The sequence below is a fragment of the Ascaphus truei genome, chromosome 20, assembly GCF_040206685.1.
Source record: "Ascaphus truei isolate aAscTru1 chromosome 20, aAscTru1.hap1, whole genome shotgun sequence".
In the NCBI taxonomy this organism is placed as follows: Eukaryota; Metazoa; Chordata; class Amphibia; order Anura; family Ascaphidae; genus Ascaphus; species Ascaphus truei.
Genome location: NC_134502.1, coordinates 29,610,571 through 29,622,578, shown reverse-complemented (window position 1 = coordinate 29,622,578; position 12,008 = coordinate 29,610,571). Strand labels below are relative to the sequence as shown.

The 12,008-nt window shown below is 55.4% G+C and overlaps 1 protein-coding gene and 1 long non-coding RNA gene across 2 annotated transcripts in view; one reads left to right on the top strand and one right to left on the bottom strand.

Annotated features, from left to right (window-relative positions):
* POLR2A (RNA polymerase II subunit A) overlaps window positions 1–6,321 on the bottom strand; it is a 37,772-nt gene extending 31,451 nt beyond the window's left edge. Inside the window, 6 exon segments of the mRNA XM_075577634.1 lie at window positions 257–418; window positions 548–829; window positions 1,886–2,059; window positions 2,163–2,299; window positions 2,709–2,841; window positions 6,062–6,321. Of these exon segments, the coding sequence (XP_075433749.1) occupies window positions 257–418; window positions 548–829; window positions 1,886–2,059; window positions 2,163–2,299; window positions 2,709–2,841; window positions 6,062–6,151 (978 nt within the window). The 5' untranslated portion in view covers window positions 6,152–6,321.
* Window positions 6,322–6,628: 307 nt separating this feature from the next.
* LOC142471403 (uncharacterized) lies at window positions 6,629–8,082 on the top strand. Its single transcript, XR_012789431.1, has 2 exons — window positions 6,629–7,484; window positions 7,617–8,082. It is a non-coding gene; the product is annotated as an uncharacterized LOC142471403 (long non-coding RNA).
* Window positions 8,083–12,008: the final 3,926 nt, after the last annotated feature.

Sequence of the window (12,008 nt, the reverse complement as noted above, 5' to 3'; positions counted from 1 at the left end):
GTCAGGGAGAGAGCGTCAGACAGGAAGGCGAGAGAGAGCGGGGGGAGCGTCAGACAGGGAGGCGAGAGAGAGCAGGGGGGGGGCGCCAGGGAGGCCAGGGGGGGGGGGGGCGCCAGGGAGGCCAGACAGGGGAGGCGCCAGGGAGGCCAGAGAGGGAGGGGCGGCGCCAGGGAGGCCAGAGAGGGGGGCGCCAGGAAAGCCAGATACAGGGGGGGGTGCCAGTCCCCTCCACTTTCCCAAGCAGCCCCTTCCTCACCCTGGGCAGCCCCGGCAGTTCGTTGTCGATCATCGTGGCCACGTGGAATTGCAGCAGCTTGACGTCTTCCGCGATCACGTGAGCGGCGGCGCCGTTCAACTCGTTCCGCCGCAGCTGGTTGTTAATCTTCACGATGTCCGCCAGCTTGTGAGTCAGATCGTCCTGGCGGGGCACGAAAGGGACGGAGGGTCAGAACGCGTCGGGGATTGCACAAACCCCAAAAACGCGTCGGGTTGGAGGAACCCTCCATCCCGTCGCCTCCCGGCTACACAAACCCCCCCCCCCTCTCACCTGGTTCCTGGCGGACCCCTGCATGACGACCGCCGGCCGCACAGACAAGGGGGGGACGGGCAGCACGGTCACGATGAGCCACTCGGGGCGGGCGTACCGCGGCTCCATGCCCAGGATGAAGCACTCCTCGTCCGTGATGCGCTTGAAGATCTCGTGCACCCGCTCCGGGCTCAGGAGGATCTTCTTCTCCTGGGAATCCTCGTTGACGTGTTTCCACTCCGCGTACAGCTCCAAACCGGAGCGCCGGATCCGCGGCTGGTACCGGCCGCAGCCGCCGTGCCCCTGGGGAGAAGACACGGAGTCGGGCACAATCGTACAGCAACAGCCGCCGTGATCCTAAGGAAGCTGTGCATGGTCCCCTCACTTTCATTGTGTTCTTCTGGGTGTCCATGTCCCATCCCCTCACCTTCTCTTTCTGGATGTCCATGCCTCCCTCACCTCTTTCTGGATGTCCATGGCCCCCTCACCTTCTCTTTCTGGATGTCCATGCCTCCCTCACCTCTTTCTGGATGTCCATGCCTCCCTCACCTCTTTCTGGATGTCCATGGCCCCCTCACCTCTTTCTGGATGTCCATGGCCCCCTCACCTTCTCTTTCTGGATGTCCATGGCCCCCTCACCTTCTCTTTCTGGATGTCCATGGCCCCCTCACCTTCTCTTTCTGTATGTCCATGGCCCCCTCACCTTCTCTTTCTGGATGTCCATGGCCCCCTCATCTTCTCTTTCTGGATGTCCATGGCCCCCTCACCTTCTCTTTCTGGATGTCCATGCCTCCCTCACCTCTTTCTGGATGTCCATGGCCTCCTTCACCTCTTTATGGATGTCCATGGCCCCCTCACCTTCTCTTTCTGGATGTCCATGCCCCCCTCACCTTCTCTTTCTGGATGTACATGTCCGACCCCCTCACCTCTTTCTGGATGTACATGTCCATGCCCCCCTCACCTCTTTCCAGATCTCCATGCCCCCCTCACCTTTTCTCTATGGATGTCCATGTCCCACCCCCTTACCTACCCTTTCTGGATATCCATGTCACCCTTACCTTCCTGATGTCCATATCCCACCCCTCACCTTTTCTGGTTGCCCATGCCCTACCACTTCTCTTTCCATGTCCCCCTCACCTTCTCTCTCTGGATGTCCAAATCCCACCCCCTCACCTTCTTTTCCTGGATACCCATGTCCCATCCATGACCTCTTTCTGGTTGCCAATGCCGCCCTCACCTCTTTCTGGTTGTCCATGCCACCCTCACCTCTTTCTGGTTGTCCATGCCGCCCTCACCTCTTTCTGTCCATGCCCGACCCCCCCACCCTTTTTTTTTCTCCTTTCTGGGTGGCCATCTCACCTTCTCTTTCGTGATGTCCTCGTCTCCCTCGTTCTGCTCCACTCCAAACTTATTGTCCATCTCCTCTCCACCCTCACAGATGTTCTTGCCCTTGCAAAGCTCGTACACGTGGGTTAGGCGCTTCTTGGACTGCCCTTTGGATTTCACCAGGATGTCCTTAATCTTGGGATTGTTCTGCAGGAGAGAAGGATACCAGGAGAGGATGATATAGTGAGGAGAGAGAGAGGAGCCAGTATTTTAATGCCCTCACCCCTCCCCATCCTGCCCCCGGACTCACCGAATCCACCAGGAGTTTGGAGCAGAAGAAGCAGACGCATCGCAAAACCTTCATAGTCTTCACCAGAAATCCAACGTGGAAGACGGGTTTGGCCAGTTCAATATGACCGAAGTGCCCGGGACATTCAGTCATGTTACCTGAGAGAGAAGGCACGTGAGGGACAGGGAAGAGGGAACCTAAAGGAGTTTTAAGGCAGGAGGCCAGAGGCCTGGGTGATCATATTCATGGAAGCATAAGTACACAAGGCCTTATAGACTGCGATAGTCTATTCATATAAAATCAGAATAAAAGGCATTAGATGTATCCGTAAAATATTACAGTCTTATATAGACTGGGACATTCTAGTCTATATATGATCAGTAGACAAGGCCTCATATAGACAGGGATATTCCAGTCTATATACGGTCAGTAGACAAGGCCTCATATAGACTGGGATATTCCAGTCTATATACGGTCAGTAGACAAGGCCTCATATAGACTGGGATATTACATAGGATCAGTATAGACTGTGACAGCTGGTCGCACAACGCTCGACACGGGATTTACCTGCACACGTCTGGCATCGTCCCGTCCGCTCGACCACCCCTTGACGAGGGTCCATTAACCCCCCCAACTTGGGGCGGCCCCCCTCTGTGGTTTCGGGGTACTTAATGCCGCCATCTGTAACCGACATCTTTTTCTGCAAAAACACAAGCGCGGGGTTATTATTATTCAGATTTATAGGGGAGAAATTAGATGACCTACATATTGGGGTGAACAATGTCACAGCAACAGACCATGCAACGGACCCTCCAAAGACCCCCCTGCTTGCCACATTAGGGAAGGGGCCACCAGTTTCAGAGCCCCGATCTTCTGTGCTCAGGACTCGTTGCAAAACATCTCGAGTCTCCCATATAACACTCCCGTTCTACGCTCCCGTACCAAGTTCTCCGCCTGCTCCCCTTCTATCTGCCAAGTCCCCCCCCCCGGAGACGCGAAGCATATTGGGACCAAGTGAAGATTTGACAGGTTTCCTTCATCCCGTGTATTCCACTTTCTCTGTACATTCTATGAATTTCTACTGTACTTCCGGTTTAAATTATATGAAGATATTTTGAGGGACATCTTGGCAACTGCCTCAGAGGTGGAAGGTGAAGTGAGTGCATCGATATTTATCCTGGCCGGCTCCCGAGTTGCGAGATGGTGCTGCAGGACAATCGCGTGGTGTTCTGCCTCATACACTGCGCTGAACTAATCCTCGACAAGGAAATACTGAATTTGACAGCAGAAAAGAACCACTTGAGCCACCCAAGGCTTCATCCAGGGCCACCCAAGGCTTCATCCAGGGCCACCAAAGGCTTCATCCAGAGCCACCCAAGGCTTCATCCAGAGCCACCCAAGCTTTCATCCAGAGCCACCCAAGCTTTCATCTAGAGCCACCCAAGCTTTCATCCAGAGCCACCCAAGGCTTCATCCAGAGCCACCCAAGCTTTCATCCAGGGCCACCCAAGCCTTCATCCAGAGCCAGTCATCGACATTAATACTGACGCCCAGCTAAACCCATGTCAGACGCGATTGGGTTCTCCCGGTCCCTGAAAGCCGCCAACCAAGGACTCTACCCAACATAAAAACTAGGCGTAAGTCACAACACTAAATAGATCTCGGTGAGGTCCAACGTTCTCTTCTGTAGACCAGAATCAATCTCCTGTGATGTTGATCATATCAGACGTTCCTCCACTTCGAAAATTAGTCTTGATATTTCCCCGTTCCAATGAAGGGTCAAATAAGCAACGCGAGCTGAACCGAATCGCCATCTTCTCAGAATGGAAATCACAGTGGTGGTCAAGCCCTGATACGGGAACAGAAAATACTACGCATCTTTGCAAAATGAAGCGATCACAGAGCATCAACGTTATTGTAGATACAACTGCCGAGGCGGGATTCACTTCTTACAAGGAGGCTACCCAGATATCACTCCAGATCCAATTTCCCGGAGCAACGTGAGAGGAGAAAGGCTTACAGAGGCAGAACCTGGAAGATCATTTGGGGAGGCCTTCACCGGGAGAGGAACTTGCTACCGGAAGCAAAAAACTCAATAAAAATACAGAGAAAGTGGAACAAACATGATTATTAAACCTCGGAGTCTGGCAGATATTGATCAGGCCCAAACGGACCTCTTGTCTCAAAGGCGGTGGACTTGGCGAACAGAAGAGCCGGCGAGGAGAAGCATTGATAAACGTTACATTGGGAGTATAACAGGATCCTTCATAGATACGGGACCCTGAAGAAGTCTTCTTCCAACACTCCTAAGCACCCACGCCGTATCCTTGCTATATATCCGCTGTGTTCCCCCCCCCCGCACCATCGCTCAGTGTGTGATACCGCGTGACGGCGTCATTCCCGCCATACATGCGGTATATGTATATATAAAGACACGCAGCCTACCTGCAACAGACTAAGTCTAAGGCCGTGCGTGTAGCGCCCGCGACGGGGACGCGACGCCGCCAAAAACAAATACATCGCCGGCGCTGTGTGCGCTTAGAGTAAGCGCGACGCAGCAATGCAACGGAGCGGACAGCCCCTGAACCAATCAAATGCCAGTAAGCCCGCGACGCCGCCACAAAGCGAAATATAACTTTCGCTCGCGGCGACGTCACCCGTCGCGGGCACTATACACGCGGCCTGAGTAGAGTATGTTATAGTCAGGTTTAGGAATAAGGCCAAAAGTGAAGCCCCGGCCGTGCCACGGGAGATAAATATATTCCTACAAAGAATCCCTCTAGAAGCACTCAAATATATATGGAAATACACAATTATTAAACAACAATGTTGTTTAATACATTTGTATTTTCATATATGTTTGTGTGCTTCTAGAGGGATTCTTTGTAGCTTTGTAGTCGTATATATATATATGTGAATGTGTATATATATATATATATATATATATGTGTGTATATGTGTGTATGTGTGTGTGTATGTATATATATATATGTGTGTGTATATGAATATATATATGTGTATATGTGTGTATGTGTGTGTGTATGTGTATGTATATATATATATATATGTGTGTGTATATGAATATATATATATGTGTATGTGTGTATATATATATATATATATATGTGTATATGTGTGTATGTGCATGTATTCATCAATACAAGTACAATTAACATTAATTATCCTATTTCAAAATGTATTTGGGCATTTGATGTCACTTCGTATAATTTTCACATATTCATAATAATTTTGATGGGGGATTATTTGTGTATATATATATATATAATTTTCAGATTAATATTCTGGGTATTTAATGTCCCTTTTCTACCATCATTGTAACTTCTAATACATCTGAAGTGGGACTATTAACCGTAAAGGAACATAATCCTCCATACAAAAAAGCAACAATGATCAATTAACATTAAAACGAATTAATTTGCCAACAAATTAATATCACATGAAAGCATTAATAATAACATCAACTAATATAATAATGAACCAGTAAGAAATAATTAAATAACAATAACTAATAATAATAAATAACGAATGATTAAAATCAATAACTAAAAAAAAAACACCAATAATGAATAAGCAATAATTAACATCAATAACTAACAATAACAGTTGATCAATAACAATAATGAATTAATAATAATCAATAATAACAATAATGAATTAATAATAATCAATAACAAAAATAATTAATAACAATAATGAATTAATAATAATCATTATTAACAATAAAAAATATAATTCTTAAATAATGGAACAGGATGAATAATAACATGACATGGTCATTAATGACGTCACATTGGAACCGGTTTATAATACTGGATACAAAGTATCAGTCACATCCCACTCAGCCCCGCCCCTCTCAGACCACGCCCCCTACCCCTCAGACCACGCCCTATTCCTCTCACCAGCTCGTCGGGACCGAGCACTCCGAACTGCACGCGCTTGATGGTGTGCAGCGGGCACGCGCTGTCCCCGGTTGGCGGCCCGTGGTGCATGTCGGCGGCGGCTCCGCGGCGTCACGGGGATAAGGGGCAGTGTGTGTGTCCGTCCCTCTCCGCGGAGGGTGTGAGGGGGAAGTTGTTTGTTGATGTGTCTGGTTTTATATACACACGGACGCGGCGGCGGCTCTCCCCTGTTATTTTGAGGTCCGTCGCCGGCGCCTCTCAGAGCGCAACTGAAGCTCCGCGCTCTGCGCCGCCTCTTTATATAGACTCCCAGGGCGCCGTCCACGGGGTCACCCAGCCAAGCCGACAAGGGAGGGAACGCAAAGGCGATTGGCTGCTCGGGTGACGCGGAGGTACGTCACCGCGCCGGTGCGAGGACTCTCCCCTCCCCCCTTTTGCGTTTCAGCGCCGCCATTGGTTGAGGAGTTCGGAAAGGGGCGGGGTCTCGCTGAGCTAGCCTGGCCCCGCCCCCTTGCTGCGGCGCATGCCCAGCGAGATAGGGGCGGGGCTTCGGCGCTGGGGACTATTTACTCCGCTGTGTTTGGCGCGTGGACCCGGAAATACGGGAGGAGGGGGGGTACCGTGCCCGGGAGTCACGTGACGCGCGGCGGGGACACGGTGTCGGCTAAGCGAGGGGGGGAGGGAAGAGTGCACTCCCGTGGGAGTTCCGGTGTAGGCCTCGGAGCCTGCGGCCTCGCGTGATGAGTCAGGCCGCCGGGCAGGCCAGGGGGGCCGGGGAGCCGCGCAGGAAACACCGCGGCTTTTCCAGACCAGCTAGGCCGCGGCCTCCCCCTGTTCCCGGCGGCGGGGTGAGGGGGATTATATCCCGTTGCCAAGGGCGCAGGGAGGCGGGTGTGTCCCGTTATACCCGTGTTACATGTGTAAGGAGGCGCCGAGGCGGGCAGGAACTGCATAGGTAACACAACAACTCGTAACAATACACAAGGGCACACAACACAAGGATACATAACCCAAGATACACAACGATACATAATGACACGAGGATACATAACACCTATTACACAACACATGATACACAAGGATACACAGCACCTATTACACAACACATGATAAACAAGGACACAATGATACACAACATATAATACACAAGGATATACAACACGTGATAAACAAGGATACATAATGATACACAAAGATACATAATGATACAAAGATACACAGCAACACATGACACAAGGCTACACAACACATGATAAACAAGGATACATAATGATAAACACCTAATACACCACACTTAATACACAAGGATATACAAAGTGATAAACAAGACATGATACACCATGATATACAGGGGGCACATAATACACAATACAGTTAAAACAACCAACAAAATGACACAACACAGAACATGTAACAGGCACAGGTGTAACCCTAACACCCCCAAAACAAGAACCTCCCCCCACACACACACACACACACCCTGTAACTATTCCTATCTAGCAGGTAAAACAGAGGGTTTGGGCAGAGGGAGCCACTGGACATGTAACAGGCACAGGTGTAACCCTAACACCCCCAAAGCATGAAACACTGTCACACCCCCCACCCCCCTGTAACTATCCCTATCTAGCAGGTAAAACAGAGGGTTTGGGCAAAGGGAGCCACTGGACATATAAAAAAGTAAAGTTGTTGGGGTAAGTTGCAGGTTAGGGGATTTCCATAGGAATATCCTCCATGCAGCACAAGGGAAGGCGGTACTTATTATGTGCCAAGAGTAGGGAGGGCTGAATACAGTGGGTGTGTTATTGCTTCTCGTGTGTTATAACACACTATCGTGACATTTGGAGGAGAGGGGGGGCTGATGGCTAAGAACGATGTGTGCCCCAAGAACTAAGCCTAATGTAGACAGAGGGAGAGTATCGGGCACTGGAGAACAGCGCGACCGCTTGCAGTGTGTAGAATGATCGGGGTGTGATCATATACACAGCGCTGTACAAGATAATATATGTTATACCCAGAACATTTATACTTTGTACTTGTGTATTTATACTGTATATAGACTGTAAGCTGATTTCACCATCGCCTTTCCTGCGCTCGGACCATCGTCTCTGCTGTCCATCTCGTCGTCTGTTACACGTTCTGTCTCCACGCACTGTTCCAGGGATCTGCGATCCTCCTCCCTCTGCTCTAATCTATCCTCCAGCCACAGCCTGGTCACCACCTCCAACTCTCTCCTGTCCTGCTGCCTGGGCGGGCATGCTCTCCCCCTACAGCCCGCTCGCCCAATCTAACCTTCGACCCTGGCTCAATACCCGGACACGGCTATTTCTAGAGGAAATCTCACATTCTTGGGGATTTCCTCCCCTACGAATTCCTCCGGTTCCGTTACAACCCAGCACAGTTATTTCTCTACATGTATCAACACTCTCGGGTCTAATACGTGCTATTAAAAATGTCGCCTGTCTCCCCCTGCTCTGGCCCTTTCTCCTCTCTTTACCCCCCCCCCCCCCCCCCGCTCAGGCCCTGTCTCCTCTCTTTACCCCCTCCTGCTCAGGCCCTGTCTCCTCTCTTTACCCCCCCCCCTGCTCAGGCCCTGTCTCCTCTCTTTACCCCCCCCCTGCTCAGGCCCCGTCTCCTCTCTTTACCCCCCCCCCCCCTCCCCTGCTCAGGCCCCGTCTCCTCTCTTTACCCCCCCCCTCCCCTGCTCAGGCCCTGTCTCCTCTTTTCCCCCCTGCTCAGGCCCTGTCTCCTCTTTTCCCCCCTGCTCAGGCCCTGTCTCCTCTTTTCCCCCCTGCTCAGGCCCTGTCTCCTCTCTTTTCCCCTCTGCTCAGGCCCTGTCTCCTCTCCCCCCCCCTTCTGCTCAGGCCCTGTCTGCCCCCCCCCCTTCCTGCTCAGGCCCTGTCTGCCGTCCCCCCCTTCCTGCTCAGGCCCTGTCCCCCCCTTCCTGCTCAGGCCCTGTCCCCCCCTTCCTGCTCAGGCCCTGCCCCCCCCTTCCTGCTCAGGCCCTGCCCCCCCCCTTCCTGCTCAGGCCCTGCCCCTCCCCCCCTTCCTGCTCAGGCCCTGCCCCTCCCCCCCTTCCTGCTCAGGCCCTGTCCCCCCCCCTTCCTGCTCAGGCCCTGTCCCCCCCCTTCCTGCTCAGGCCCTGTCCCCCCCCTTCCTGCTCAGGCCCTGTCCCCCCCCTTCCTGCTCAGGCCCGGTCCCCCCCGCCTTCCTGCTCGGGCCCTGTCCCCCCCGCCTTCCTGCTCGGGCCCTATCCCCCCCGCCTTCCTGCTCGGGCCCTGTCCCCCCCGCCTTCCTGCTCGGGCCCTGTCCCCCCCGCCTTCCTGCTCGGGCCCTGTCCCCCCCGCCTTCCTGCTCGGGCCCTGTCCCCCCCGCCTTCCTGCTCGTGCCCTGTCCCCCCCCCCTTCCTGCTCGGGCCCTGTCTCCCCCCCCTTCCTGCTCAGGCCCCGTCTCCCCCCCCCTTCCTGCTCAGGCCCTGTCGTCCCCCCCTTCCTGCTCAGGCCCTGTCGTCCCCCTTCCTGCTCAGGCCCCGTCCCCTTCCTGCTCAGGCCCTGTCTCCCCCCCCCCCTTCCTGCTCAGGCCCTGTCCTCCCCCCTTCCTGCTCAGGCCCTGTCCTCCCCCCTTCCTGCTCAGGCCCTGTCCCCCCCCCTTCCTGCTCATCCCCCCCCTGCCTTCCTGCTCAGGCCCCCCCCCCGCCTTCCTGCTCAGGCCCTGTCCCCCCCTTCCTGCTCAGGCCCTGTCCCCCCCCTTCCTGCTCGCGCCCTGTCCCCCCCGCCTTCCTGCTCGGGCCCTGTTCCCCCCCCCCCCGCCTTCCTGCTCGGACCCTGTCCCACCCGCCTTCCTGCTCAGGCCCTGTCCCGTCCCCCCTTCTTGCTCGGGCCCTGTCCCATCCCCCCTTCCTGTTCGGGCCCTGTCCCCCCTTCCTGCTCGGGCCCTGTTTCTCCCCCCCTCTGCTCAGGCCCTGTCTCCCCCCCCCCCCTCTGCTCAGGCAGTGTCTCCCCCCCCCCTCTGCTCAAGCCCTGTCTCCCCCCCCCCTCTGCTCAAGCCCTGTCTCCCCCCCCTCTGCTCAAGCCCTGTCTCCCCCCCCTCTGCTCAGGCTCTGTCTCCCCCACCCCCCCCCCCCCTCTGCTCAGGCCCTGTCTCCCCCCCCCCCCCCTCTGCTCAGGCCCTGTCTCTCCTCCCCCCCCCTTCTGCTCAGGCCCTGTCTCCCCCCCCATCCACACTCAGGCCCTGTCTCCTCCCCCCCACTCAGGCCCTGTCCTCTCCCTCCCCCCCACTCAGGCCCTGTCCTCTCCCTCCCCCCCACTCAGGCCCTGTCCTCTCCCTCCCCCCCACTCAGGCCCTGTCCTCTCCCTCCCCCCCACTCAGGCCCTGTCCTCTCCCTCCCCCCCACTCAGGCCCTGTCCTCTCCCTCCCCCCCACTCAGGCTCTGTCCTCTCCCTCCCCCCCCAATCAGGACCTGTCTCCTCCCCCCATCCCCCTTCAGGCCTCGTCTCCTCTTCCCCCCCCCCCATCCCCTTTCAGGCCTCGTCTCCTCTTCTCCCCCCCACCCCCCCCCCCCTTCCCCCTTCAGGCCTCGTCTCCTCTTCCCCCCTCCCCATCCCCCTCAGGCCTCGTCTCCTCTCTCTCCATACCCCTTAGGCCCTGTCTCCTCTCCTCCACCCAACCCTCTCTGCTCAGGCCCTGTCTCCTCTCTTCCCCCTCTCTGCTCAGGCTCCCCCTCCCTCTGCTCAGACCCTGTCCTCTCTCCACCCCCCCCCCCCCCACTCTCCACTCAGGCCCTGTCTCCTCCCCCTCTCCCCACTGAGGCCCTGTCTCCTCTCTTTCCCCCCACCCTTGCTCAGGCCCTGTCTCCTCCCCCCCCCCCCTCCTTGACCATATATTACAGATGTGTGCACGCTCACAGCGGAGCAGTCGGTCACTCCTCGTGTAGAGATGGTGATGGGGGGCGTGGGTTCTGTGTCCAGTAACGATCTGCTAACGTCCCCCGGCCCCTTACTCAGGCCGTCTGTCGGCCGGACACCCTGCTGGGGTTTCCCTGAGCGCCCCTAACACCCTCATTCTGAGGGGTGACAATGACTCGGCCGTCAGACCCAATGAAAGAACGGGCAGGGCGATCGCCCCAATGCAGAGTCCAGATCTACAAAGGGATGGGGGTGTGTGTGTATAAATGGCCGTATGGCAACCTTTTATTAAGCCCTACTGATGTCCGTACCATATCGTGGTGTCACCGTGGCTTCACAAGGAGTTTCAGTGAGGGACAACTACGCTGCCGTGGCCGGCGGTCCCATGGGTCGCTCGTTACCCCGCCCTCCTCCGTCCCGTCTGACGTTCTGGGCGGTGATGGATCTGGCCCCAATGATCTCGCAGGGGGACACCACCTACGGCAGGACATCGTTCAGGACGGCCATGGACACCACCTCGGCGCCGGGTGCAGCTTGGTGACCGGGGTGGTTGGTGCACTGGAAGGAGACCAGCGCCAAGGATGAAGACGGCCCCTCACGCAGGTCAGGGTGGGCGTGTCCCTGGGGAAGATGGGTGTCTGTAGGAGACACATGGCAAGAGCACGGCCCGGGCTGCCGAACCATCCCCAAACATCAGCACCCCCCGTCAGCAGCTTGGAGTCGAAGTCCCGTCTTCCCGAAGATGCCCAGCGCCAGTGAGAGGACGCCCAGCCAGGCCAGCGGGAACACAAAGACCTCTCATAGCTTGGTGTCCGCGCTCAACAGGCAGGATGGTGATCACCAGGCCCGACATACTGCCCACCAAACCCAGTTATACCCCGCTCGGCGCCTCCTGCTCCAGGCACAGTGCTAGCACTGTGGACGAGCCTTTCCGCACCGTGGCGGCGTTGCCCGTGGGCATCAAAAGAAAAGAGCTGTAGGCGCAGCCGATGGACACCACGTTGACCATGGCACGGAGCAGCAACCGGGGGCCCCCCGAAAAGGGG